Source organism: Phyllostomus hastatus, unplaced genomic scaffold (genome assembly GCF_019186645.2).
Source record: "Phyllostomus hastatus isolate PE091 unplaced genomic scaffold, TTU_PhHast_1.1 phas_scaffold_93, whole genome shotgun sequence".
NCBI classification, from domain to species: Eukaryota; Metazoa; Chordata; class Mammalia; order Chiroptera; family Phyllostomidae; genus Phyllostomus; species Phyllostomus hastatus.
The window spans coordinates 11368370-11396298 of NW_025334042.1; the positions used below are offsets into that span (position 1 = coordinate 11368370).

General features: G+C 48.3%; 1 protein-coding gene across 1 annotated transcript in view; it reads left to right on the plus strand.

Moving 5' to 3' along the window:
- Positions 1-27929, plus strand: part of PPM1H (protein phosphatase, Mg2+/Mn2+ dependent 1H) — a 236520-nt gene that overhangs the window by 116586 nt on the left and 92005 nt on the right. Inside the window, exon 4 of the mRNA XM_045828954.1 lies at positions 5861-5973. Coding sequence (XP_045684910.1) covers positions 5861-5973 — 113 coding nt within the window. The remainder of the gene's footprint in view (positions 1-5860; positions 5974-27929) is intronic.

Sequence of the window (27929 nt, forward strand, 5' to 3'; positions counted from 1 at the left end):
GCTTTTCCTTTCCTTTGCTGTCCTTGGGTTGCCTGGCGCAGCAGTGGCTTCTGCTGGAGGTTGTGTCTTATTATTGGTGCCTGAGTATTGGTGCCATGGGCCTCCAGTACTCACTTTGTGTGCTGGCAGTTGCGGGTTTGCCCTGCAGCACCCTGTTGTAGCTCGTCTTGGGTCTCCCTTCACCGTGAGAAAGCGGCACAGCCAGTGCTTCCCGCGACCACTCTGTAACGTGAACCATGGCTTCCTGAAGGACCGGAATTTCAGGACTTTCTGACATGCTTCAGTGCTGCTCCCCAGCAATGCATTGTAACGATGCCAGCTTCAGGAGCCAACTTTGGTCACCGGTTGTGTTTAGGTTGCTGTTTGACCCAAGACGATAGATATGAATAAGATAAATGACCTCTAAGGACTGATTTCAGTGCCCTCCCTTCTTTCCCACCCTACAAAAGTGGTTGAATAGTCAGAGTTTCAGTCGCTTTGGTTGTTAAAGTTGAAGGAGACATTTGCCCTTTGAGGAGTAAGAACCAATTAGCAGCAGCTGGCCTTTTAAGCCTGCCACCTACAGGATTTGAGGTCTGGATACACAGTCAGAAGAGGCTTAAAATTCTGTTTTATTTCCTTTTCAGTACAGGTATATGTTCGTCACTGCAGTGAAGAATGTTCTAGAAATTTGGTTGTTATGAGGGAGAAAAGTGGCAATATTTTAACTTGTATGACTAACTACTCTATCTCTTCCTATTACTAGCTAAATGCTTGGAAATACCACTCAACTTGGCTTTGTTGTAAAAACCGTATGGTGAAAAAGAGGAGGATGAGTGCAAAGCTTATTTATAGTTTAGAAGTCATAGTGTTTTAAAAATTAGCATATTCATGGTAAGTTGTGGACTTGCGAGTCTGCCTGTACTTAAGCCAGTTTTGTTTTGTCTTTGTTTCTGGTGTATGGAGAAGTTCCTCTAAGGAATGAGCATGTGATTCCACTAAGCGCCAGCAGGTGGCAACATTAGGCAGTACTTCTTTTTCCTCCCTCATTGCCTGGCTGACAGATTGGCTTGTTCTCAAAATAAACTGAAATCAGACCCAGATACTAAAACCATGCAGAATCTTATTATTTGTGACTGACACTATTAGAAGCATGTTCAGATCTATGTTTTAACCAAGCTAGGGGGAGCTGCCAAGTCCTATTGAAACTACCCAGCATTTGCTCCCTTGTGCTGCCTGATGCTGCTTTTCCTTTTGCAACCTGAAATTGGTCGGAACAAAGAGTGATCCTGGGATTGTGTCATCTCTGGGACTTTCTAATCAAATTACAACCATCCAGAGCAATGTATTTTCTTTCTGTCTTGCAATGCTTTTCTGCTGAATTTACTCTCATTTGATACACATCTCTTTTTTCCCTTTATTACTTCTCGTAATTGCAACAAAAAGCAAAATAAAACCCTCTTAATTTTTAAGAGATTTTAAAAATTGGGTTAATTTTTTGATTTAGCTGAGCCTAGGCCTTAGATAAACTTAGGTTAAATGTAATACTTAGGCAGACATAATACAGGGTAAACCAGTCCTTCTGAGTAGAAAGTAGCTTGGAGAGGCCTGCAAGACTCTTGGCTGAGCAGATAAATCAGTTATCTTGTTAATTGAATCTCGAGTCATTTAAGTTGATCCTTTTCCAGGGGGTGTCCACCCTGCAGCCTGTGGGCCGCATGCAGCTAGGATGGCTATGAATGTGGCCCAACACAAAATCATAAATTTACTTAGAACATTATAGGATTTTTTTGTGATTACACGTCACAGTGTATTTAATGTATTGCCCAGGACAGCTCTTCTCCCAGTGTGGTGCAGAGACACCAAAAGGTTGGACCATGCTTGAAAAGGAACAATGACACATGCATGTGTTTCACTAGTTTTACTAGACTTATGTATTGGGGGTTGCTGATATCCTTAAACTATTTTAGCTGAAATAGTTTAGTCAAATAGTTTTAGCTAAAATGAGGAAATATTCCAGACTGGTCCTTTTTTAGCAAAAAGCAATGGGTACTTTTTCCCATGATTGTATCCCCCCCCCCCCCCCCCCAAAAAAAGTACCCAAGCCTGAGGGCTTTTAAAATAAATTATAATGTTACATATTTTTGTATATTTTTACCTAGAATGTGAGAAGCTTAAGTTAATAGGGAAAGTTGAGAGTTTGAAGAAAACGGGTAGTTGATTTGATGGTAAACATATCCTTATTGACTTCATTTATCGTGTTAGCTTTGTAAAAGAACCACCCAGGCCACCCTTTAATGGTCCTTTCGGTACCAGCGTTTTGTGAAACATCTTTTAAAGAGGAATAGGTGGTTCAGGAAAAAAAATAAGTATGCTATTTTGGCTTCTAGGGAGGGAAGAGGGAAGCAATTATTTTTAGAATATGTTCTAGTTACACCCAATTTTAGGAGAAGTAGAAGAGTGTGTTTTAATGTCAGTGAATTCTACAGGGTGACAAAGTTTATAGAAACACGGCTTTCAAACCCTTGTCACTGTGACTCCAGAGAGCACCCTTGTAGTTGAAGAGTGTGCATACACATGTGCACGCGTGTGTGTGTGCTCGCGCACATGCGTCACCACACAAGTGGGGGTGGTGGCTGAAAGCGTGAACCCACCAGCAGAGTTTCTTGGATGAAGCGTGGCTTGGCTGCATGCAGCCCTCTGTCTGTGTGAAAGTGCTGCCAGGTTTAGCGTTCCCTGTGCTGGGGGTGCTGCAGAGGGAGCGTGGTAGAACCCCTGGAAAAAAAAGACACTATTTATGGATCACTGTTCATGCCATCACAAGGGCTCACTGGGCAAGATAAATAGAGTGTTCCCTAAAAAATTAAAGGCCAATATGAACTCTGTCATAGCAGAAAATCTTAGTGTTGAACACTGCCTCAATTTTCAGGAAAGGGTTACATAATTTTAGAATCAGATTTCCTTGTGATGGAAACCATGATAATGCACGTACGATGGAGAGTAAACTTGTTTGCCTGCATCTCAGGGTATGCCTTTGTCCCGCCCCCTGGGTCGCACCCGTGATGCAGGTCCTGCGAGAATCATTCACACTCCACTCCACGTATAGCATGCAAGCAGTTGGGTGCTCAGGGATTTTCACTAAAACCTGTTTTTCATTCAGACTTTAGGTATTTAAACAAATATTGATTCTGGATGTGAAAGGATCGTTTCTGTAGCTAGAGCAGTTCCTTTCAATATATTAAAAACAGTAATATTGGATGTGGACTTTACATACCAATTTATATGTTAATTTGATGAAATATGTATCTATCATAATATCCACTTTATATTATTTATTTAAATGCAAAAGAATGAATAAATCCACCCCCATACTTCTTTGTGATAGAATTATTGGTTCTATTTCATGCATAGTTTGGAGGTTAAGCAGACAAAACTCCTACCAGCCTTATGCTTTCTCTCTCCTGTCATTCACTTCTTTGTGACAGCCCTTCCTGGCTGCCGCCCATGCCCTCCTCTTCATGTCCAGCCATCCCAGTGTAGGTTCCGAGAACCGTTCATGCATTCTTGTCATGTGACTGCATTTTCACTGAAGCATGGGTTCCCGCTTGCTTACCATCTCTGCGAGCACTTACTTGCATTTTAAGTTTTTCATTTGTGAATTGTGGGACATGTTTCTCCTGTTATGGTAGAGGTAAGGTGGTGGGGAGATCATTCTGAAACCCAGGCATTCTCACATGTGTGACTTTATTTGCCCGCTTACTAGGCACTCATCAAACAACCTTTTCCCTGGCCTGCTGTAGGTGCTGCGCGTCCAGCAGGGAGTGAGTAAGACCAGCCTCTGCCCTCAGTCATGGCGTTTCCAGGCTGCGGGCAGGGTCTAAGTGGCCTGAAAGCACCTTGTGCACACCGTCTAATTTAATCCTCGCCACAGTCCTTCAAGAAAGCTGATTGATACAGTTTATGTAAATTTTTAAAGTCCAACATAGTTCCTTAGGGTAGTCTTCACGCTTGACCCTCGTGCAGCTTTTTTAAAGAAGGTCTTATATATTTATTAATGAACCAATGTGCTAGTGCAGAAAAAAGTCAAAGAGAAAAATCATTCTTCCAGTAATTTCCCAATAAAAACGCCCAACGGTCCAGATGGTGGGGTCTCGTCCGTGCTCCGGGAAAGCGCAGGCCGCCTGGGTGCGGCCCAGGTGCAGTGTGTGAGCTGCATCTCTCTGGTGCAGTTCCTGGGAGACCCACCTTGGTTCTCCTCCAGTGTCTCCTCTTGCGTTTGTACCTGATTTTACTACGAGTTTTCATCCGAATCCACTGGGCAATGGGCTGATTCTGCTTTGGTTTCTTGGCCAGGGGCCTCTTGATGTGGAAAGTCTTATGAGAAGACACTGTGGAGCCTTGTGCAGCTTTCGATGCCATTGTTGGCTCACTCCCTTATTGGAATATTTCTTCACTTGCCTCTAAACCGCCCTACCCCAGAGACTCACACTCTTAACCCCTCCCCATGGCTACACAGCCCGCCCACTCCCTCCCTCTCCCCACTTCATTCCAGTATGGCGGTTTCTCCCAGCGCCTGTCTTTGTGCTTTTTCTCTACTTATATTTTAACCGATTTGCTGTTCCTACTCTCTAGCCTCAGCCCAGGCTCTCCTGTTTCCAGTTTCCCATTGGTGATTTAGCAACTGCTGATAAGTGCTGGATTACTAAATTCTCTCTCCCTTTCCGTGAGGAGCTGGCCCAAGCCACTGAGCTCTAATAGAGTCTGTGGGTTTCTAAGAATCCCAGAAGTACCCCCGGCCTTCCGGCTGCTGATGGCGCCCTCAGGGTTGGCCAGGGCACCCTTCCTTCCTTCTCTCTGCCTGTCACCCAGCCTGCGTTCCCCCTTCCTCTGCCCCACCAGGAGATTACTGCTGGAATGTTTGTAATTATTTTAGCTAGCGTTTAGTTTATTTTCCTAACTCAACTCACATTTTCTGAGGTGACAGAACCCTTGTGTCTGTTACTGGCACAGAATTTTACAAAGATATCCGTCTTGAGAATGATGCCTATCAGTCAATAGAAGTGTGTATGTTTTTAATTTTCTTGGAGAGGCCTCATTAGGTGGCAAGTAATACCATGGGCATTGGAGGAAGAGAATCGAATTGGAATCCAGACTCCAGCCAAGTGAATGTGGGCAGGCTACCCCACTGCTCTGCGCCCGAACAGTGTGAGGTTAGTAACGTGGCTGTGAGGACAAGGTGAGGGTCTTTGTGTAAAGTGCTCAGCGCACTGCCTGACGTGGCGGGTGTGCTCAGGGACAGGGGACTGCTACTGCGCATGCGCCTCACTGTTTCGAGCTGGTGGGGAGAGGAGGTCAGACCAGAGGTTGGGAGCTTCTGTCCTTGATCAGTAAGACAGGAGGTCGACTCCTGCCTGCATCGAATAGAGGACACCATCTTTCCAGTCACCTCTCTTTTCCAGCTGTAAAAGAAAGTCTCGACTGGAGACTTTGGGGCTACAGACATGGACCAGGTCCAAGCACTTGTCATCATCTGCCTCTCTGGGGTGCCCTCCACATGGCAGCTCAGGCAGTCCACGGAGGACTAAGTTTTCCATAAGCTGTGATATTTATTGAATGCAGTTGGTTTTATTCTTCTCATTTTTGCCTGATTATATCCATTTGCCATCCCTTGTTCCCTGTCTCTGGTTCGCAGATGGTCTGGCAGGCGGCGGTTTTATGCCGGGGCCCTCTCCAGAAATGCTCATTAGGTGGTAGAAAAACAAGTACTGAGGATGCCTTGTCTCCTCTTTGAAGCACATTCAGACCCTTGGGGAGCGATGCTAAGAAAGTCTGTGGTGCGAGTCCCTGTACAACCCAGCACTAACTTTGTTTTCTTCTCCAGGACCTGCAAATAGAACGAGAGAGGAGTTCCTACAATATCTCTGGAGGCTGCACAGCCCTCATTGTGATCTGCCTCTTGGGGAAGCTGTACGTGGCGAATGCTGGGGACAGCAGGTAAGCAAATTAGCCTCCAGATGCTTACTGATTTCTGTCGCCTTTTGATAATTTTTATCTTTTTTTAAATGATTTGAAATAAAATATTTCCATTTGGAATTAGGCGTTGATAAAGATAAATCTTCTCCATCTGCATAAGAATGCATTAAAAAGAATCGTCAGGCTGGTATTAAAAGGCAAAGGCCGTCTTCTTCTTGTCCATGGTAGCAGTTCATAGATTTTGATTAATTAGGTTTTTAGATTTTGATTAATCTAAACCAGTAGTATGCCCACAGCTTTTGATTCCAGAACCTGAATTTTAATAAAAGCTTAGCAGAGGCACCATACGTGAGAGGGACGAGGAGGGAGGAAAGGGCTTTGAGTGACGTGGGTGTTTGGAGGGGACATGGAAGGACTCCCCAGCTGGTTCCACGTCAGCTCAGTGACGTTGCACTGCCCCCTCCCAGAAGCCCAGGGGTTTCCTTTTGTGCACATGCCCTCGGAAGCTGCCTTGTCCTCTCTTCCGGGTTCAGCTGTGCAAGGCCAAGGGGTTATGGTTAACCCTTATCTCTCCAGCATTATGAGGAATAAGATCAACCTTGTGTTTTATTTTTATTTTAAATAACTAATGTGTCCTCACTTTAGGTGCTGGGAATTTTTAAATTACAAACTTTGTGAAAAGTGTTCCAATGTGTATCACACACTTCTCTGTCCATTCCGCAAACAAAAGATGTTGGCTTTATAGCAGGGCTTTTGCTCAAGACCGATTCTTTATTCTGAAAGCAAAGTAGTGGACAGTAGCCACGATGTCCTCAGAGGAGGAACCACTTCCTGCGTAGGCTTTGACCTTATGATGCGCCCATTCCTCTGTCTCCGTCTTCCAGGTCACATGCCTCTTCTCAGCAACCCTGTGTAGAGAGGCTGTCCCCACCCCTCTTCTTTCTGTCTCCATCAGGCTGTGGCTGCTGCCTCTGTCACCTGGAAGACTGACTCCTTCGGGCAGTCAAGGAATTCACCCTTACTTTCCTGCCATGGGTTGCTTCACAGCAGGGATACATTCCGAGAGCTCTGCAAACATCGCAGAGTGCACTTGGGCACACCTGGGTGGTGTAGCCCACTGCACACTAGGCCATCCAGTGTAATCTCACGGGCCACCTCGTATCTGTGGAGCTCGTGACCTGACTTCCACTTTCAAAGCAAGGGGAGTCAGAGGGAGGTCCATTCCCCCAGCAGAGTGTCCTTTCCCCGTCTTGCCACTGAAGATCTTCAGGCCAAGGAGAGCGAACGACCAGGGCAGCAGTATTTGGGTTTGAAGATTGATGTTCCTGGAGGTCTGTTTATCTTTAAAGTGTATGTGGGTTTCTGTTCTGCTCTGTAAGATGTCTCAGTTTCTACGTAAAACTCTGTATGACACAACATGTTTATCCTGTGGCTTCCTTTCCCTAGAGACTCTTTAGGGTCCTGGCAAAAGACAGACTCCAACATAGAGTCAGGGTCAGCTGGATGAAGAAATGAAAGGGAACCAGCCAGGGGTGGTGAGGCCCAAGAAGGCGTTGACCACCCTAGGCCAGCAGGGACCCGGAGCAAATGCTACAGAAAATACTGCAGTGGAGCCAGGAGACTGGGGCCTGGGCAGGAGCTGCGGGGGAGAATGGGAAGAAAACAGTCCGACTTCTCTCTCTCCCCATGCCCCTTTCTCTTGCCAGGGCCTCCCACTGGAGGAGCACAGCTGGAAGCCAGGTGACAAGTAGCCCAGGGAAGGCAGGTCGTGGGGGCCAGCTAGCCAGGGCACAGATCCAGGTGAAGGCTGCGTCTCCGGGTGGGGGCTGCTGCTTTTCTTCTTCGCCACTCCAGGGATTGAGCTTCTGAACAAGAGGTGCTCTCCATCTTCAGGGGCCTTTTCAGGCACACACTCGGGAGCCAGCTTCTGGGCCTCTTGTTCTGTTCTGGATCTCGAGCTTGTTGGGGGGCAGATGAGCAGGAAAACAGATGATTCCCTTCTGGTCTGAATAAGATGGAGTTGGTGATGTAGCTGCTGCGCTCCGTGCACCTTTTGTCTTTATGTCTAGTTCTGTGTCCTTTGAAATGAGTTCACTTTCCTAGACCTCCCAGGCACCAGGATGGCGCCCAAGAGCCTGTTTGCTGGGGCTGGCCGTCCCTCACCCCAGGCGACCTTAGACTCAGGAGGCAACACAACTGTCCCAGAATATGTTTGGCTATTCTTTTTATAGGCGCAGTCTCTCCCCAGTGTCTTTTTCTCATTTTGGAACGTGGTTTTCTTCCAAACTCCAGGCTCCTTAGCAAGACCACCCACCCAGCCAGGCCTTCTGATCCTACTTCGCGGAAGCTCCAGTCCCCTGCCAGCACCAGCCAGCCCCAAGTCCTCATCGTCTAGATTCTTGCTTTTTTTTAAGTGCCAGTTTCTAGACCGGCTCTCAGTGTCCTCCTCTGTAAAAATGGTGGTAGGCATCGAGCTAAGTGATTTCTAAAATTTCTGGCATTCGAACGATTATCCTATGAAGAGTGGCACTTTTGGAAAGTAAGGTGGTGCTATAAACGGTCTTCTTTTGGTCGTTTAACTACCCTGGCATCACTTTTTGGAATTTTAGTGTAACTGAGGTTCCTGTGTTTCTGAGTGTCCATAGAAGCATAAGGTTTTACATGTGCCTTCCGATAATTTAAAAAGCTGCACTGAAAGAAAAAAATTATCCTATGACAAAAGAGCATCTCCAAGACCTAATAAACATAATCACATTTACAGTATCCTGGCCTCAGTACCCGGATGTGAGTTCGGGTTTTTATGGCTGATCGGCTGGGTTTGCTGTTCACGTCGGGTTGCACGTCCCCTGGAGACTGAAGAGAGAGATGCGCTGGTGTTCGTATGCACCGTCCAAAGGATCACTTAGAGGACACTCACTCATTAGGTTGCTATTTTCAGTTCTTGTATTGGAAAATAGACACTTCGTATCATCTTACATAGGATCATTGCCTAGTTTACATGTTAATAATTATTATAGGTATTGGAGTTTACAAAAATACTCAGTTATTCCCAAGAAACAGCAATTCAGTGAACTTGGATGGGACCTAGGCAAGTGCAGTTCATTACCACTTGTGTAATCACAAATCAGGGGCCCAATTTAAACAAATAATTAGTGCTGACAGAGGATTCTAGCAACAGGGCCCTAATTAATTAAGTGCTAATTTTTGTTCTTTATTGCCAGATATTGGCTGCCTTCTGTTTACTTTAAATCTTGACAGTTTTGAAAGCAAAAGCAAATCCTTGTGGTAGGTTCACTACTGCACAATTACTCACATTCAGGAAAAGAGAAGCTTTGCACTGGTTTGAAGTGGAAGCTCCTAGTGGCCAGGACCGATTTTCTAAGCCACTTCGCTGTGAATCATGTGATGTTCCCATCAGGGGCGTTTGCACTGGGGGCTGCGTCCAGGTGAAGGCTGATGCTCTTTGTGGCTCACTGGTGTTCGAGTCGGCAGCCACCCTCCCTGTGGGGTGCTCACAGCGGGCTGGGCCCACAGCCTGCTGCAGGCTCGCCAGCCTCTCCTCAGCCAGGGTAACCAGCTCTCGGAGGCACAGGCGATAACTACTTAATGCACGCCAATTGCTTTATTTTTTCCCAGGCAAAGGCAGCCAACTCAACACCTAGGGGATCATAAGGGACTAGGAAAGAACCAGATGGTGGGCGGATTTTCACTTCAAGTAAAAATGAACTGGTAGCATGCAAATGTCATGCAAAGCAGTATGCAAATGCTCACCCATTGTGCTTGAGTCACCCGCTCCTTAGGGCTCTGGCTGGTTCTTCAGTTTAAGAAGATGCTTCGGCTCCATTTTAGATTATTTCATTTTATTTCTAGAGCTGTGGCACTGAGGAGGCAACATGTAAAGGTTTGGCAACTGGGACTAGGTGAACTGACATTAAAGAAACCATTTAAGGTTGCTTAATTCATGACTTTGCTCTTGCCAGATTTTTAGTAACAGCAGGAATAAGACGGCTAATAAGTGTTGGGCACACGTTAAATACTATGACAGAATCATATTTAATTCTCTCAGCAATGTGGTGAGAAGTAGGCAACGCTGACATCAGATCCATGTCCCGAGGTCGGCGAGGTGCAGTGATCCGAGGAGGGCCCCCAGCTCGAAGGAGCAGGGCTGCCGTCTGGCCCTGGTGCGGGAGTCGGAGCCCTGGGCGTTCTCAGCAGCGTTCTGCGCGTGGAGGGATTTCCCGTCCACGCTGAGACATGGGGCATTTTGGTTTGGTTTTCACATTTGAACATCTCTAAAATCAACAGTTTCTAGTTAGCATTTTCCCCCTATTTGTGTGTAAAATAATGGTATGCTTGATTATCATCAGTGGCATCTTTGATTTCACTTAAACTCTGTGGGGTGTGGTGAGTGGACGGCTGCACTGGAAACAGTTTTAGACGCATCGCAGTAACGAAGCACGTGGGTTTTGGGCGGTTCGGTTCCTTCACTGGTGACACCGGGGATGATGTTTTCTCGAAAGAAGGGCTGCTGCCCCCTTACAGAGGTCTCAGCGTTCTGTGAGACCATTTTAAATTTTGTTTTCATTTTGATGATAATCTGTTGAAAATACCATTAAGCATTTCTGGATCTTCTGGATGATTGTCTTATAAATGGTTCCTGCCACAGTCTCAGACCTCTGTTTTGTCGCGTTTACAATTCCTTTGGCAGCAAGTGTCTTGTAGACTTTCTCAGAACGAGTCACAGGCTGGCTGCAGGAGTACAGGGTCAACTGCACGCTCTTGAAGGTCCTCCTAGGAGAGGGGTGAGAAGGTCGCATGTGCTCATGAAGCGGCTCTGGATAAAAGCAGTGAATACGCATTCCACAAATTGTCCTTTCGACAAAGGCATAATCCAGCCAGGTTGGTTTTCATTCATTTCTCTTTCCCTCGTTTTTAATTTTCTAGAGTCCCCTTCTCCCCATTTAAGTTAGGCTCTCTCTGTGTATTCAGAGGTGAATTCCTCTGGCAAGTCTGAATTCTCCTGAGGGTAGGAGTTAGGTATTAAATTCGACATACATTTCTAAACTCAAAACCAATTAAAATGTGCAGTGTCTTCTCTTTCAGGTTCCTTCCCTCTCACTAGTGGTAAGGTAATGAAATGTGCTGTAACTGCCTCCAACCCAAGTGAATGTAAAGAACTGTTCATTCCTTTTTATGTTCATGGATGTAAATGGCCAGTACAGAACCATCCTGAAACCGCTTGTTGCTAATAAGTGGTTCACCTCTCCCCGCCTGCCCGGGACCTGCTTCTTTGGTCACAGCCTTCCTCTGAGTTCAGAAAGATCAGTGAGCTTCTTCCGTGGAAGACATTGAGTTCACCGCCCCTCTCACTTTCTGTGACAAGGTTCTGGAAAAGAGCATAGCAAGAAACCAAAATTAACCACCATTCTCTATTATGAAAGTTGAGTCGCTGTTTCTGCCTTTTTTCTGCGTGGCCCCATCTTCTTTAGCATGCATTTACATTATCCCTTAGCTACACCCGCAGTCTGTAGTCAGAATTAGAACAAAGGAAGTACTGCTGCCAATTGGTCGCAAATACAGAAGACAGAGAGACCATGTGCTGGTTCAGACTGGTCTTTACTGTTGCTGCCAGTCCGCTCACTCGCTGCCTGCTCCGCCGGCCCGGAGAGGCCCTTCTCTCTCGGACGTACCCCTGCCCTCCTCCCCTCGGGTGTGTTTCCCCTGAGCCTCTCCCTGACTCCCTTGCCCTGAGTCAGTGCTTCTCAAAGTGTGGTCCCCAGACCAGCAACAGGAACAACTGGGAACTTGTTAGAAAGGTAAATTCCAGGCCTCTACCCAGAGAAACCCAGGGAGGGGCCCCAGCGATCTGTTTTAGGAAGCCCTTCCGGTGACTCGGATGTGAGTGGGAATCACTGCTCTGAGGGCTGCCCTGGGCATCTGCAAGGGCTTGGAAGGAGCCCTGTGTCCTCAGGGTTGAAAAATGTAGCGGTCCCAGCCTGAGACTACCGTGACACACTCTGAATGCTACCCAGCGTCCAGCAGTCCCCGCCCGCAGGGGAGCTCCTAGGGCAGCGTTTGAGGGGGAGGGGCCCGCCTGCCCCTCTATCGCCTGCCCCTCTATCACCTGCCTGTGGGTTCCTTTTTGCCACCTTGATAGCCTAGAACAGGTCCTTTCCCTTGCAATATGGTAAGGATTCCTTGCATGACCCAGCTCCTTACCTTAGGCTCCCACTGACTGCTGCGTAGTTCTGAAGCCCTCCATCCCAGCCCAGACCTCATACGGTTGGGCCCCTGTGGGAGTGGCATTTTGGCTGTGGTTCCCCGGTCCCACCCAGGTTACGCTCCTAACGACGTCCCTGGACCGCTAGCCCACCAAGGAACTGGGCTGGGAAGTCCCATAGAGTTGGTGGAATGAAATATGTGCACTTAGGAAGGTTGGTGTGGGATTATTGTGGTCAAGACAGGGGCCTTATGTATCCTTGGCTGCTGAGATAGGAGGAAGCAGTGAGTCCATGTCGGGGCGGCGGGGGACTTTCTAGGAGAGAACAGCACGGCTTTATCTTGGGGGCACTCTAGGCCACTCTAGGATTTCCAGGTCCTAATGCTCTGGTTTGCTGAGGATGTGAAACCAGGTAAGGTGAACTAACAACACTGGAAAAAGGCCTTTACTATGTGGGAAGGTGGGCTGAACTTAATCAGGAGAAGCGTAACCATAGTCAAGGTGAAGTGTAATATCTGTTGAAAACAGGGGGAAAACACTATCAGGATAGGGGAGACTCAACTTATTAAGGGCTCCCCTTTTTTAAAAACTGCACTTAAGTGGACAGCAAATTCAGTCTGGTCAGCGGGGTGCTGTGGACACTGGAACCCGATATGGTTGTAGGCTGCTGCAGCATTTGAAGTATAAGGCACATAGTAGCTGATGGCTTTGGCTGGCTTACTTTGTCTCAAGCTCCATTTCTAATTTTTAGGGCTTTACATGAATGCCCTGATTAATCTTCACACCGACCCTTTTGGGAAGTACTGTCATTCATCTGATTTTGCACATGAAGTCCCTCTCTAGCGACACAGTGCAGCATGCACGTGAATGAACAGGACCCTTCCAAAGGGGGCTGAATGGTGAACAGATTTGAACCACGTTTGAAGGGATGATGAAAACTCAAGAGTTTATTTCCTGGCCGCGTGGAAAAATAACTTGTGTTGATTTATAAAAGAGATCTTTGGGTATTTGCAGGTGTGGGGGTGTTAAGGCTGGCTGTCCGTGAGTCTGGAACAGAGGTGACAGCCACCGGAGGACAGAGTGGTGGGCAAGAGCAGGGACTCGCACTGCCGGGGCTGGCCTGGGCTCTGCCAGATTTGTGTGTGTACTTTTGTGTGACCTGGGGCTGGTGCCATGTTTTTGGTGCCGTCATCTGTAAATGGAGGAGATGAGAGTACCCTCTTCCCAGGTGAAGAGGAGGTGAGCCGACATGCAGAAAGCCCGGGGCACAGGACCGGGGCCGTGGTCACTGCCCAGAGCTGGGTCACTGCCGGTGCTGTCCTTGTGCCAGCACAGCTCCGTGAGAGCTGGCCGCACTCAGTGGGCGCTGTCCCGAGGTGCAGGGGCTGCTGTGGGGGACAGTGGGTCCTCTCTTACGGAAAATATGTATGCATCGGCTGTGTATTCCCACCAGCAAGGACAGTCTACTAAGTAATTTGGTTTTTCTTTATTTTTTTTTTTTAAGATTTTATTTATTTATTTTTAGAGAGGGAAGGGAGGGAGAAAGAGAGAGAGAAACATCAATGTGTGGTTGCTGGGGGCCATGGCCTGCAACCCAGGCACATGCCCTGACTGGGAATTGAACCTGTGATGCTTTGGTTCACAGCCCGCACTCAATCTACTGAGCTACGCCAGCTATGGCAGTAATTTGGTTTTTCAAGGGCCCCCGTTAAGCAGCATTTCTGCGACTTTAGGAGAATCTTAAAAATATTGTGACTATTTTTTTCTTCTTTCTTATGAGTTGAACAACCTCACAGTTTGTATAAGGAAAAGCACAAGAGTTCCCAGCTGTGCAGTGGTGTGTCAGGTAGGCTAAGTATGGAAACTATAGACCCCAAAATTCACTGGCCTGGAGAAGCAATGGCTTTGTGTCTCATAGGCATTTGGGGACCTAGGACGGAGGAGGGTCTGCCACCTTTAACACTTGGCTTCTGAGGTCTCGGGGGATCTCCATCCAGTGAGCTGGAAGGGAATAGGAGAGAGCACACACTCGGAGGGTTTCCCTGGCCCGGCCCGGAGGAGGCACACAGCATGCCTGCATGCTTTCCACTGGTGGGAACTACAGGGCTTCCCGAGAAACGAGGGAGGCTGCGGGACACGCAGTCATTGGCTGATGTAAGAGTGTCCAGACCTGTAGAAAATTTTTCTAAGAGTTTATTTGAGTCAAACAGAGGATACGCCTAGAAGCAAGATCTCAACAGACTGAGAAAATGCTTTGGAGAAGGACAGTTGCAGTTGCTTTTATGCATTTGGAATCAAGGAGGGAGTTTGTGGGAGATTCTTACTTGAAGGTGGGAGAAAGCAAGGGTGGGGGAGTTTCTGTGATTGAATTAGAAGGTGTTAGACAGAGTAGGATTGTGTGCTCCTTTCACAGTACTAGTTTTGTCTCCAAAGGGTCTGAAAAAGAGGATTACTCTGGCATTTCTAGAATGTCTGAACTTAGATGCAGAAGAACAATGAACAGAATTTGTTTAAAGCAAAGAGAAACCTTTTTGTAGGCTTGGGGCGTGACTACCCACCCTGACCTGCCCAGGGAGGAATTTATGGTCAGATTACCGGGTGAGGTTACTTCCAGTCATATTTATTATGGAGCCCCTTTTCCATCCACACAGTCAAAGTTGTCCCCAGGCCCAAGGGAGACAGTTTGGAACATCTGTGGGCATTGAGAAGGGCGCTCCTAGTCAGTTTAATTAGTGATGGTGTCTTTATTCATTGCTACATTTTTTCCTTTTTGAGTGGAGAAAGCTACCATAGTTATCTCTTTTAAAGCCCAAACACCAATTACCTCTTTTGTTACTTTGATTTTGTCCTTGTTAGTCCTGGAAGATGTATAGTAAATTCAGCTGAGGTGGTCAAAGACAGTGAAGAAATAGCTGTCTCAATATGATCCACTTTTATCTTGGAAAAAACACACATTTGGATAATGAAAAAGCCTGCAAGTAAACAGCATACCAAATATTTGCCTTTGGAAAGTCCCTCAGGGAAACCAACATTCATTTCATGCGAAAGAAGAAAGGTTATGTTAACCAGGTAGTGTATGAATATACTAATGTTTTATGATTTTATCAGTTTTATTAAAACTGATTTTTCAATCTCAATTTTTGTTCTTTCAAGATTATTTTTAAATCATCGTAGTTATGTTAAAAGATTTTTAAGTGACATACCAGTTCAGTTTAATAATTTAGACATGCCAGTTTAATTTAATGTTATCTACTGTTATCTACTCTCAAACTATAGTTCTTCACTTTATTTTTTTATTTGGGCACATTTCCTCTTTTTGAGGTCATCCTTAATAGAGTCAAAATAATTACTATAGACGAATCATTAGTAAGTATGTCTCACTCCATCCTAAGTTAATTTACATTAAACTGGTGTGGTTCATTGTGTGCATTTCACTGTCACAGCCCCAGAGTGAAGACGAGTAGGAGCTGACTGGCGTGCCCCTGGAGGAGCCGGGCTCAGCTGGTGCTCGGGGGCCAGCCCCGCACCTGGCCTGTGCAGGGCAGCGTGGTGGATGAGGCAGGCAAGGGCTCTGTCTCCATTTCCAGTGCAGTGTGGTGGACAAATGCAGGATTTCGGGGTCAGATAAGCTCTGGGCTTTGACAAGTGAAGTCTCCCACAGGCTAAAGGGGGAAACACTAGCACATACGTTAAGTGTGTCCTTTGGCTTCTGAAATAAGAATGACTGGAACTGCATCAACAAGGTCCCTTCGCAGATCACAATCTCTTGCTGCAGAGTTCCGTGGCCTGACCCCCTTGCTTAGCTCCTCCATGGTGTCACTGCTGTGCTTGTGAAGAGCTCTGGAAAACTTGGTGGGCACCTGGGATCACTTTGCAGCACATATTTCTGGTGGGACCCTACTTGTTTCTGTGAACTGGGAGCCTCACTGAGCCATCCATCATCTGCGGGAAACGGTACATGAAGGTCTTTCCGATTCCGTGACAGGATGTTGCTTTTCACTGAGCAGTCTTTATTGGGGGGCCATGTTTGGTTATCAGGTGATTAGTTTCCTCTGGGGAGTTAACTGGACCAGATGGGCATTTAAACTTCAGCGTGGCCCTCGTTTGTGTGACCAAGTCGACAAACTCTCCAGGATGAAAGGCAGTGTAGCTGTTAGCAGCATGCGAGGAGAAAGAGAGGTGTCTGCCCCTGGAAGTGAGTGGTGTTGTGTGCAATGCAGTACGGTGAAAGGGGGTGAGCCTGGGGTGCTGGAGTGCTGAAAAGCCAGCCCTCACCCCAACAGAAAGCACCTCAGCTTTCCCATTTGTAGAAGGGCTGGTGCACTAGTCAGGATCGCCTATGCGGGTTAGAGGTACTGTGTGGGAATACCCAGGACAGAGCATGGCACGTGGTCTGCTCACCCTGTTTTAGGTACCAGGAACAAAAACCCCATGAACAGAACCCCCTGCCATCACAGAGCTTACAGACAAATCAACAAGACAGGTAATAAGCAAGGCAAATAGGTGAAATGTTGAGTATGGTGATGATGGTGGTGGTGATGGTTGTTAGAGAGAAAAGTAGGACAAGGGCAAAGCTCAGCAGTCGTGGGTGGGTTGAAATCTCAGATGGAGAACCAAAGGCGGCACCACTAAAGGGGGTTGGGGGTGGGTGCTTCGAGTAAAGGTCTGAAGGCGGTAAGGCATGAGCCAAAGCACTTAAAGTTTTTCAGAGTGCAGAGGTCTGGTGTTGCCCTTAGTTGCCTCAATGAGACAGAATAAGAAAGAGCCCTGGGCTGGGAGGTAAACTACAACCCTGTCCTAAATGGCAAACTGTCAAAAATTCCCATCACTCACTGCCTCAGTTCCCTGCTTTAAAAAACAAGCAGAGTTGCCAAGATCTTGTTAACCTCAGGATGTCCAGCAGCTCTGAGATCTGGTGACAACTAAGCGACCCCCAGCTGGAGACTGGCCCGGCCAGCTCAGCTCCCTGCACCCCGAGGCCTCCATCCATTTCCTTGCCTTGTCTTGTTGGCTCAGATCCCAGTAGGCAGGTGATGCCCCAAACCGAGAGCCCAGCAAAGATTTCCAGCTGCTGTCTGTGCCGGCTCTGATGAGGACCTGCGGTGCGCGGCTTCCCCAGGGCAGAGCCTCCAGCAAGCCCACCCCAGGCTCCTGCCCGGCACCCACCTTCACTTCCTCCAGGCCCTAGATGCCCTGTCTGCTGCCTCCAGCACCAAAAATATGGTGCAAAGTAAAGTATATCCAGGGAGAGCGTTTTTCCTAGCTCCACTCGTCTCCCGTTCTGAACCAGCAGGTCACAGGTTGGTGGCTGCACGTGGGTCTGACCTGTGGGCACCGTTTTCCCGCATTACCACATCCTGCCCTCCAAACGACCGGCAGACTGCCTCTTACCCCTTCATTTAAAATGCTGCCTGTCTGCAGTGCCTGCTGGGACTACTACCGTCAGTGCGACCGACACTGGGACTGTGACTGCCACCACTGGTCCTGCCCCTAGGACTGGTACTACCACTACTAGGGCTGCCCCGACCAGTAGGGTACCACCTACTAGTGCTGCCACTAGCACTGCCATCGCCGCTGCTGTTCCCGTTATCACCGGGACTACAGCTGCTGCTGCCGATGCCCCTGCCCCTCAGTTGGTGGCACCAGCCACGGGGTGGGATCAGTTTCACGTATTTACTCTCCACTCCCTCCTCCTCCCCCACCTCCGCAAAGGGGAGGGGCCGCCCAGAGCCCCCGTTAAGGGCTCCAGCGTGCTGCAGCTCTAAAGAGCACTCGGCTGCACTCCTGAGAGCAGGCGGGGTTTCTTTCCTGGGTCACGGCTCAGTGTGGTTTTGATTCCAGTCAGCTTTGCGCCTTGGACTGGTGTCGCTGCACTTTGCCTTGGTAATCATTCGTGTTAACCCAAGACTCGTGTGGGTTATTAAAAAAAAATAATGTGAAATAAAATGGCATACAAATCTGAACTAAAGTTTTTGGAGAGGGGCCAAGGGAGACCTGAGCTGAAGTGTGCCTGCGGCCGTCAGGCCGGAGGACCACGGGGTGGTGGCCATGTGCAGGTGCTTCGAACCCAAACCCGCACGCCTGAGTTCGAGTGCAGTCTTGCTGGCTGCAAGACTGCAGCGTGGCTTTGGGCAAGATACAGGGTCTCACTAAGACCCAGTTCACTCAGCCATTAGATTAAAATAATGATAGTCTCCTATGGGGAACTATTAAATGAGACAGTACATATAAGGCAATTACCTTGTTTGTCTGGTACACAGTAAGCACAGAGTAATACACATTAGCTATTGCCCATATTAAAATAGTCAGGAAGACTAGATATTGATTAAAAGTACAGCGTGAAGGGCAAGCCCCATGGGTTTGAATTCCAGTTCCATCACTTACTGTGTGACCTTGAGCAAGTTAACTAACCATTCTGTGCCAGTTACTTTATCTGTAAAATAGGAATTATAACAGCCCCTATGTCATAGACTCATTGTGAGGCTTAATTGAGTTAACACAGCTTAGTTTACAATAAAAATATGGTGCAAAGTAAAGTAAGTTTTGCATGACAGTGTAGATGACCTGACTGTGAAAGGGCGCCGTTAACTTCCGGGCAGATGTCGAGTGGGTGTTGTGAAGGTAGCAGTCCTGAGCTGTTTCAGGGCTCTGGAGTGGAGTAAACCCATCTCAGCCAACGGTGCCCAGGCCTCAGCTCTGGACTCAGTCTGTAATCTTGCCTGAGTGGATCTGGGCCGCGTGCTGAAGTCGCACCAGCACGCTCTGTGAGACCGTGGTTGGTGCTGCTGGCGGGGCTTTGTGGGATGACAGTCACACCTTACGTGCTTTGGGTGCCTGCTAGGCAGCCCCTAATGTCATTGTTGGGTTTTACCTAGTCTTTTGGCAAGCAATGGGTGTCTCTCAGTAACACAGAAAAAGTCTTTTTTCAGCCAAGGCCTTTAAAAAGCCACAGGCATGAGAAAAACAAACACGTTTTTTTCTTTTTCTTTTAAGGCTTAGCTGTGAAGTCAAGGTCATGCTTCCCATGGAACTCAAGGGCACAAGAAGCCCTCAGTGAGGCTGCTTGGTCTAGAGCCTGCCTGACCCTCTGCATCAGGCTGTGTTTGGCCGCTCAGCTCTTGGACCCTTGCTTCTCTATTCCAGAGGCCTCCCAGGCAATAAAGAGGCTTTTGAATTTGCGGAGTGGGAACTCAGTCTCCACCATGGGCTGCCAGGCCTGTCTGGAAAAATTGGATTCATGCAAATTCATCTATCTGCTCCCCCTTCATTCCACCCCCCTGAAACCAGAAGTTTTGTTTTGTTTTTTCTTTTTCTTTTCTAAGATTTTATTTATTTTTTTAGAGAGAGGGGAAGGGAGAAAGAAAGAGAGGAAGTGAAACATCGATTGGTTGCCTCTTGCATGCTCCCAGTGGGACCTGGCGTGCAACCCAGACATGTGCCCTGACTGGGAATCAAACCAGCAACCTTTCAGTTTGCAGGCCAGTGCTCAACCCACTGAGCCACACCAGCCAGGACTGGTTCTTTTCTCTATCAAAGTTTTTGTGTAGTTTTTTTTCTCCTCTCTCAGTCATGTTCTTTGTGACTCTGCACTGGCACATCATAGACTCATTCTCACCAGTGTTTCAAGGACATGAGATCCCTCTTCCAACTGGGCTGCTCCTGTTCCCAATGTAATAGGTCATCTAAAAAATAGCTTGACTCTATTAGTCACTTTTCAGACCCTTCATTTAAACAGAATCTGGTAACAAAGGCCCTGAATATAAAACAGATAAGAGCACATGTGGTAGGGAAGGCCATGTAGCGGTAACAGCACAGGTTCTAGAGGCTGTCTGGCTGGGCTCTGGTCCTGGCCCGTCGCCCATCACAGTGCCGGGACCGTGAACAGAGAGCACCCAGCCCCTCTGTGCCTCTGTTCTCTTGCTAGTGAGATGGGGATAGTAAGAGACCTTATCTGTAATAAGATGGGCAGAAGGATTATAAGTGTGTATAATGCTAAGTACAGTTTCTGGAATGTAGTAACTGCTCAATAAATTGTTTTTATAATTATAACAGTAATAATGATAATTAACATAATTATTATCCCCCATCAGTTGTTCCCTGAGGGTTTTCCATGGAGTTGTTAAAAACCATCTACAGTACTGTAATTTCAACATCAGACTTTTCACATAGTGCTTTTACCTACAGGAGGCATTGAATCAGTGTCAAATACAAGAGACTCAACGGACGAACCCTCATGCTGTGTTCTAGACGGGATACTTACAGTAGCTTATGAATAGTCTTCCAAGTGGGCTAAGTTTGCTCAGGCCGAAGGCGGGTTTTGTCCATGACTGGGCAATGGCAGCCCCTCGCCGTCTGCTTGAGGACAGAGTGATGTCTCCGAGGATGCTGCGTCAGACCTCCTCTATGAGTCACGTGAACCCGGGCTCTGTGTGCAACCTCCTTGTCCCAAAACAGTGTGGGTCTGAAGGTCAGAGGCTCTTTGGCATGACATTGCTACACCAGGAGGAGACTGCCCTTCTGCGGGGCTGCTGTGCTTTGTCTAGAGGATATTTAATCGTGTGCCACAGCATTAATCACTATTTTACTACATAACCAGCAGGCAGCCTTCTGGTGGACCCAACATTCTTTAAGAACACTCAGGAGGGGAATTGTCCAGGGGTGCCTGGGAGAGGAATATTCGCATGCATGGGTTTCCTAACATGTCCGTGCCTGATGTGTGTAGAACATGAGAGTGTGTGACGAGCTGTTGGAATAAGTGTGTCCCAGGTTAGGCCTGAAAGAAATCAGGCACCGGGCTTCAAACGCCAGACAAACAAACCCCCAGCTATCTTTTCTTTTATCATTTGACATTTCACTGGCGTTTACACCTGGCTATTTTTAGCTTCAGGGCTACACTGATTTCTTCCAGGGGATCAGCGTTCTCTGGCTCCACTTCCCACCTTAGTCGTGACTGCCCCCACCCCTCCCCTGCAGTCCAGTTCCCTTCCCCACCTTGCTCTGCAAGTGGAGGAGCCAGCCAGCTGCTCTCCGGGCCCTCTTCCCGCAGGGCTCTGGGGCCGCACTCCTCGGCTTTCTGTGCACCTTCCTGGGGCTTTGGGTTGTGTGCCCACCAGGGGGCTGTGAGCCTCCTCTCAGGCCTGGCCTGTGAACTCCTCTTACACACTGTAACTGTCTAATTGAGTTCCCCCCAAAGATGTGTCCAAGTCCTGACTCTCTTACCTGTGAACGTGACCTCATTTGGGAATGGGCCCTTTGCAAACCTCATTAGACAGAAGTGAAGATGAAGTCATAGTGGACTTGGGTAGGCCTTAATGCTGGCAACTGACGTTTGTGTAGGAAGGCCACGTGGTGACAGAGAAGACACGGGGAATGTGACGTGTCGAAGTTGAGGCTGAGGTTGGGGCCGAGCTGACAAAAGTCAGGGTACAGCAAGGACCTCCAGGAGCTAGGAAGAGAGAAGGAAGGGGCTTCCCCCAGAGGCGTCAGAGGGAGCAGGTCCCTGCTCACACCTGGGTTCTGGACCTTTAGCCTCCACAACTGTGAGAAAGGTGATTTCCACTGTTTCAGGCTACCAGGGTGGTGGAATTTATGCCAGGCCTGGGAAACTGGTACGCACATCGTCCTTTCTTTCCACCCTGTTCTGCTGACTAGAGGTTAACACACCAAGGTGAGCTCCTTAGAAGTGTGTGTTGAAGTGGGTGGGTCTTCTGCCACCCAAGTGCCTATGACTCTCACCCCCACCTTCCCAAGCTGATAAGTGGGCTTCATGTTTCACACATGAAGTAAACAAGTATCGTACTAAAGCCGCTGACATTTATAGGGTTTATCTATTACCAGCTAGTACTACCTTAACTAAAACACCTACTTACAGAAGGGACGCAAGTCAGCTGCCATAAATACTCAACCTTTCCCTTCTGCAAACAGTCTCTTTGATGGCTTCCACGATCTCACTTTCTTGGCCCCTTGTCACACCTGCCCCTAAAATACAACCCACACCAGGACTTCCTCTTCAGCCAGCTGCCCCACATCCTGTCCCTGAGCCATCTCAAGAACCTCCATCTCCCCCTTACACCCTGATGTTGCCAAATGCTGAAGCCCAAACCAGACCTCTCTCCCATGACCATCTGCCTCTGGTCATCGCACCATCCCCCGTCTCTGCAGAACGTCAGGGGTCTTCCTCGGAGGCACAGGGAGGGCCAGCCTTCTAACTTCCCTCTTCCCCCACGTCGCCAAGCCTAACCCACTTCCGAGCCTATGACTTGGCATGTAGGGTAACTGCTCTCCAGGTGTTCGTCAGTCCAGGTAACCATGAACTTGCTCCCTTTCGTTGTTTTTGAAAGTTGCTGTTGAGAGAGACAGTACATAGGGAGGATTTCTAGTCCTAACATCCTCCATAAATTCCCAAGTCTGTCCCAGGATTGAGGCTGATCCTCACACTGGCGGGCCCTCTCAATGATTTTCCGAACTGCTTCTCCCTTGGAGAAGGTTACAAGAGGCAGCTCTGGGAAGTGTCACCGTGTCTGCTGCAGGCGTCCTGCGGAGGCACGGGTTCATCTCATCACGCAGTGTCCTCTTTCCTGAGTACCACAGAGAACTCATCTCTGTGTGCACTTCAGGGGAAGGCCGGGGGTTGGGGATGGGGGAGCGGGGTGGTGGTTTTCGTGTGGGACCCTGACATGATAAACAGATGGTGGCTGTCTCGGTGCCGCCTGTCAGCGCGCCTTTGGGAGCTTCTAGGAGAGGTTAAGAGCCTTACAGCACATGTGTTTCTGTATGAGTGTCTAGCTTCCTCTGATCGTCCCTCATTTTATTTTCCCCATATATTTATTTTTTTTATTTTATCTTGTGTGTATTTGTGTAATCTCCCTTTAGATCCTTCCTGGATCAAGGTAAAGCCTGAATAAACAAGATGTTTTACAGACCTTTTTATGCTATTAAAATGTCCAAAACTAAAGGAGTTTTCCTTTCCCAAATGGTGCCCTTTCCCCTGTTCCCAATTTCGTTTTAAGGTGCCACTGAACACCCCATTACTCAGAACTGGAAACCTGGGATGATTTACAGGGCCCCTCCTTTGCCTTTCCTTTCTGCCCTCCTGTATCTAGCACCAATTCCTGCCAACGGTGTCTTTAGTAGACTCCATACGGAGCCTTACAGGGGTCCCATTTCCTTCTCGGGACCCATTCAGTGGCTGCTACACGGGGGGCCACACCCCTTCCTTGTTTAAAGCTGCTCCGTGATTTCTGGTCTTCAGAATCAAGTCCCGACTCCAGTTTTCCTTGTCAGCCTCTCTCCGCGTTCACCTCCCGTCCCTTCTGACCCTCACACCGCCCGCCCCACCAGCCCCCCCGCCAGCCCCGGCAGCACCAGCCCTCACACTCACACCTCCCAGAACTGCCCTGCCCCCTATGCCCTGACGTGATAGCAGGCTACTGCATCCCACTTTGTGAGCAACCCCCTGGAATGTCTTCTGGAAGACTTGACTTCTGTTTTACTTCTTCCTGTCCCTTCCCTGTCCACTGGTGCCCTCTCGGTGCCAGGGGCCCAGAGACCCCCTTCTCTGTGCTGCGGCTCCACTCTTCACCCTGCAGCACGGCAGAGCGTCTCTCCGCTAATAGGCCAGAGCTCATTTGTGGCAGGAATCTCATCTTATCTTTGTATCCTCTCAGAGCGCTTCAAAGGAGGCTCAAGTCTGCTTAGGCGCATCAAAAAATTGTTTATAAATAGGATTGCTGTTTGAAAAGGCCATGACAACGTTGGTACCATTGTGGGCTCCAGAGCATTCTTTCAAGGGGCCTGGGCAAGTAGGTGTGCTTGGTCTAGGACGACACTAAATGGGGGGTGGTGCACAGCAACCTGGAACATGAAGGGGATGGCTGATGGGGGGGACTAGCCCTCGGGGTCCCCGGCGCATAGAGGCACCTAATAAACGTGCCCACTCCGGTCAGACCCGTGTCCTGTCGGTTCTGACTGCGGCCACCGTCAGCACTACATCACTTCTCCTCGTCTCCACTGTCCCCGCCTCAAGCAGGACTGGCACTTCGCTCACTGAAACTTCAGCAACAACTCTCGTTCCCTCCTTTAGCTCTGTCCTCACAGACCGCTTTCCACACACAATGGGAATAATCTTTGCACAAGGTCACACCTTCTCTCTAAGTCCTTTGGAGCTTATTGGTTTTGTTTGAACTCTGTGACACTGGCCAGGTCCTGAGACCGGCCCCTGCCCATCCCTCTGGCGCCCTGAGCCCATCTCATTTTCCTCACGGACCTTTTGTCCTGCTCCTCGCCTGTGCCATGCATGCTCCCACCGTGGAGTCTTTGTGTGTGCAGCTGCTTCTGCCTGACCTGTACCTCCTCCCTGCCTTTCCACGTGGCTCCCTTGGCCAGCCCTTCAGGCCGCACTGACCCCTCCTGGCCTCCTTGTTGGAAGCACCCCAGCACCTCCCACTCACATCACTGCTTTTCCCGAGCTGTGAGCTCCGTGCAGGTGAGGCTGTGCTCTCGGCTTCCCTGCCAGAGTCTAGCGCCTGGCACAGGGTGGGCACTCAGGGGATATTTTCCAAAAGAAAGAAAGGTCTCAGAAGTTCTAATCGGATCAGTAAAATGTGGTGTCACTGGGACTCCCATTATCATCAAGGTCACGTGGGCTTACGTCTAGTCGATTGTTTGTGGTGAAAATTTTCAAGCTCCTTTGGAGGCTGAGTCCTACGTATATGCAGAGTGTTTTTGTCCAGTTATAGCTGTCACCCGACTGCCGAGACAGATGCGCTTCAGATTGGTGGTTTGGCTCTGTCTAGCGGTTGCAGCCATCGTCGCCTCTCACTAATTGAGGGCACACGTAGATTTCCAGTGCCTGTGTTCCCCCCCCGCGGCAATGTAGGACAGAAGCCAGGGGACTGGGCCGTCCCCAGCGGTACCTCTCAACATGCTGGCTCCAGAGTAAGTGATCTCTCTGGGTGCAGACTCTCTCGCTTCTTCTGGGTCACTCCCATTTGTTCTCATTTTACTATTTTTGTCCCTGGTAATTGTCTGGAGGGAAATTCACCAGAGTTTAACATTTTCAGTGTCATTGGATTTTACAGAGGAGAGAAGAGGGTGGGTGGCCGGCACTGGCACGGGTGGTGCAGGCAGAAGGTGGGAATCCAGCACTGGGGCACATCTTGACCTTTGTCGGAAGGTGGCAGAATGTGTCAGTGGAGGTCCCTGGGTGTTCAGAAATTGGGGTGGAGACGGGACATAATAGTGTACCCCGAGGTGAATGTTAAGACATGGGTTTCAGTCTGGTCAAACCACTAAGCTCCCTAGATCTTGGTTTTCTTCATCCCTAAAATTAAGTGATTCCACTAATAGGGTTTCTAAGCTCAAATATATCCGGGAAGAAATGCCATTTACCACAGCTCTGCACTATGCACCTCTAGTAAATGTTTACTCCAGCATGAGGCTCAGAGTCACATTAGTGATTTCACCTGTCTGTGTTTGACATGTATTCTCTCTGATTTTCCCCAGAGGGGGGGGAGCTGAGGAAGAAACAGACTCACGAGAGGTTGTGCCCATTTATGAGCTCTCACATGCTTTGTCAGGTTACGACGATAGTTACACTGGCAGCTGAGAGGCGTCTGCCGCCCGTGAAGCGGTGCCTGCAATCAGCTCCCATCCTGCCCGTGTTCACTCTGCCTGGACTCGGCGCTCGGCCCCCCAGGGGCACTCACGTTTACCCCCACCGCACGCCCCCCGCAGCAGGTGAGGTTTTGTGTGGTAGAGTCTGACTGGCACGTGGGTGGAAAAAGTCTTTAATCTGAGACTCCGTGTTTACCTGTCAGAACTACTCGAGGTCTTTTGGCCATTTTATCACCTTGTATAGAAAAGGCAATTTTTTAGTCATCTTTCATGCCAAAAAGAAATCCACTTAGCTGCTAGGTAATTCCTGACTCTGTGAAATCTCTCTTGGGTCAGGTCCCCCTTTTTTTTTTTCTCCTCAGTGTAAAGGTATCAGCAAAATGTAGCCAGTGTGGGGAGAAAGATTATAATCATAGGCAGAAAGATAAGAAGTTTGAGACTTCGGCCAAGCCTATGTGCCGTGGTACAGCAAACACAGATTTGGTCAAGACACTGAGTTTTGGGGGTTAATTATCCCCTAAAATTCCTCCCAATTCATTCTCTGGTGAATGTGCATCACAGATCATTTTTAAATGCCTTAGAATTCAGAAACTGGTGAGACAGTTTTAACTACAGCTAAACATGTAAGTTGTATAAATGCATAAACCCTGCACGTGCGGGGGCCTGTTTGGTGAGAGCGCTGTAGGCACAGATGAATCACGCTTGGATAGTTTTCATCTGTGGGGTTCATGCGAGTCTGACGCCACCAGACCTCAAGGCAAAAATAGATGCCCTTCAAAGACTTCGCAGCTTCCAAGGATTATTCATGTGGAAACCAAATGAAGATGTTGCTTCTCATGAAAGAGTTTCACAACTGCAATGAAAGGCTGAGTGATCCCAGCCAAACGCGAGAAAGTGTTAACTTCTTCATCTGTGATTGGAGGAATGTGACTGCAATTAGGGTACATTACTTTAGGGTTCAGGGACAGTTTTAAGCACTTCACTTCAAGCACTGCAGTTTAGCCTTTTGAACAGCAAACTCACGTTTCGAATTACAACACATGTCTCTTTTAATGCTCTGATTGCTTCTCAGCCTCACTCCTGGATTGCAGCAGGCGGAGGCGTTGAAGGCTTGCCTGCGGAAAGGCTCCTCGGCTCCGCTCCTTTGAGAGGGGCCTGTGACTGGGGCCAGCCAATGGGAACAGGACGGCTGTGCTCTGAGAGCCTCTTGTTCCATGGAGTGTGCGACCTCCCGATGGATGCTAAGCATTCGAAATGTAAACTTGAATAGGTCCATAGAAATCGGAACACAGAAACATGGGATTTGGCAGATTGTGTTCCTCTCGAGCGTTCGGTGGAGTGGTGCTGCAGTAGGAAGTGCCTCTTCAGCAGGGTCCTCCTGAGAACAAGCGTGCAACTTGAACCTTGCCTGGGGGGTGGAGGGCGGACGTTTGAAAACGATCTGTCTGTGGTGACACATTTTTTGGTGGATTGACTAGAGTGTATTTTCTTTCAGTGAATTTATCGTATTGCTTTTTTTCTTCATTTCTGTGTGGGATGTAAGAGTGAACTCGTTTAATTTTACTGTATAGTCTGAGGAAGAAGTTAAACTCTAAGAAACTCATTTGTGTAGAGCATAAGATGTTTTAATTCACCTGAATATCTTTATTTTTTTTTTAACGTACTAGCCCATAGTACACATGTTTCCCATCCATTCTTGTGTTGAAATGGGAATGCTCTTTCTACTGTTTTATGGAAGCTCCTACTGTGGGTGCTGCTGGTCCCAGCAAAAACGGGAAGCTGGTTTATCTATCAAGTCACTCTCCTGATTTTGTTGGTGATGTTCCTCCTCTGGTCCTGTCCCATATCTTCCACATTAGTGCGATTCGGATTCATAACTGACGCTTCCAGGGCATGAGGGAGAGTGCGGGGAGCGGGCCACACATACGGCTGAGGCATCTCACACGGGCAGTTGAAATGACTCAGTTGCTAACGTACTTAAAGATACTTATAGTGCCTGACAGCTACCCTTTAGCTACAGATGAGATTGCTTTTTCGGGTGGCCCACTCTCTCCACAGCGTTGGTTTCCCAGCTAGACTGATCTCGGCACTGAGGGCTCCTTGTAAGCCCTGGAAGAAGGCGATTTTTCTCCTTTGAGTCCTT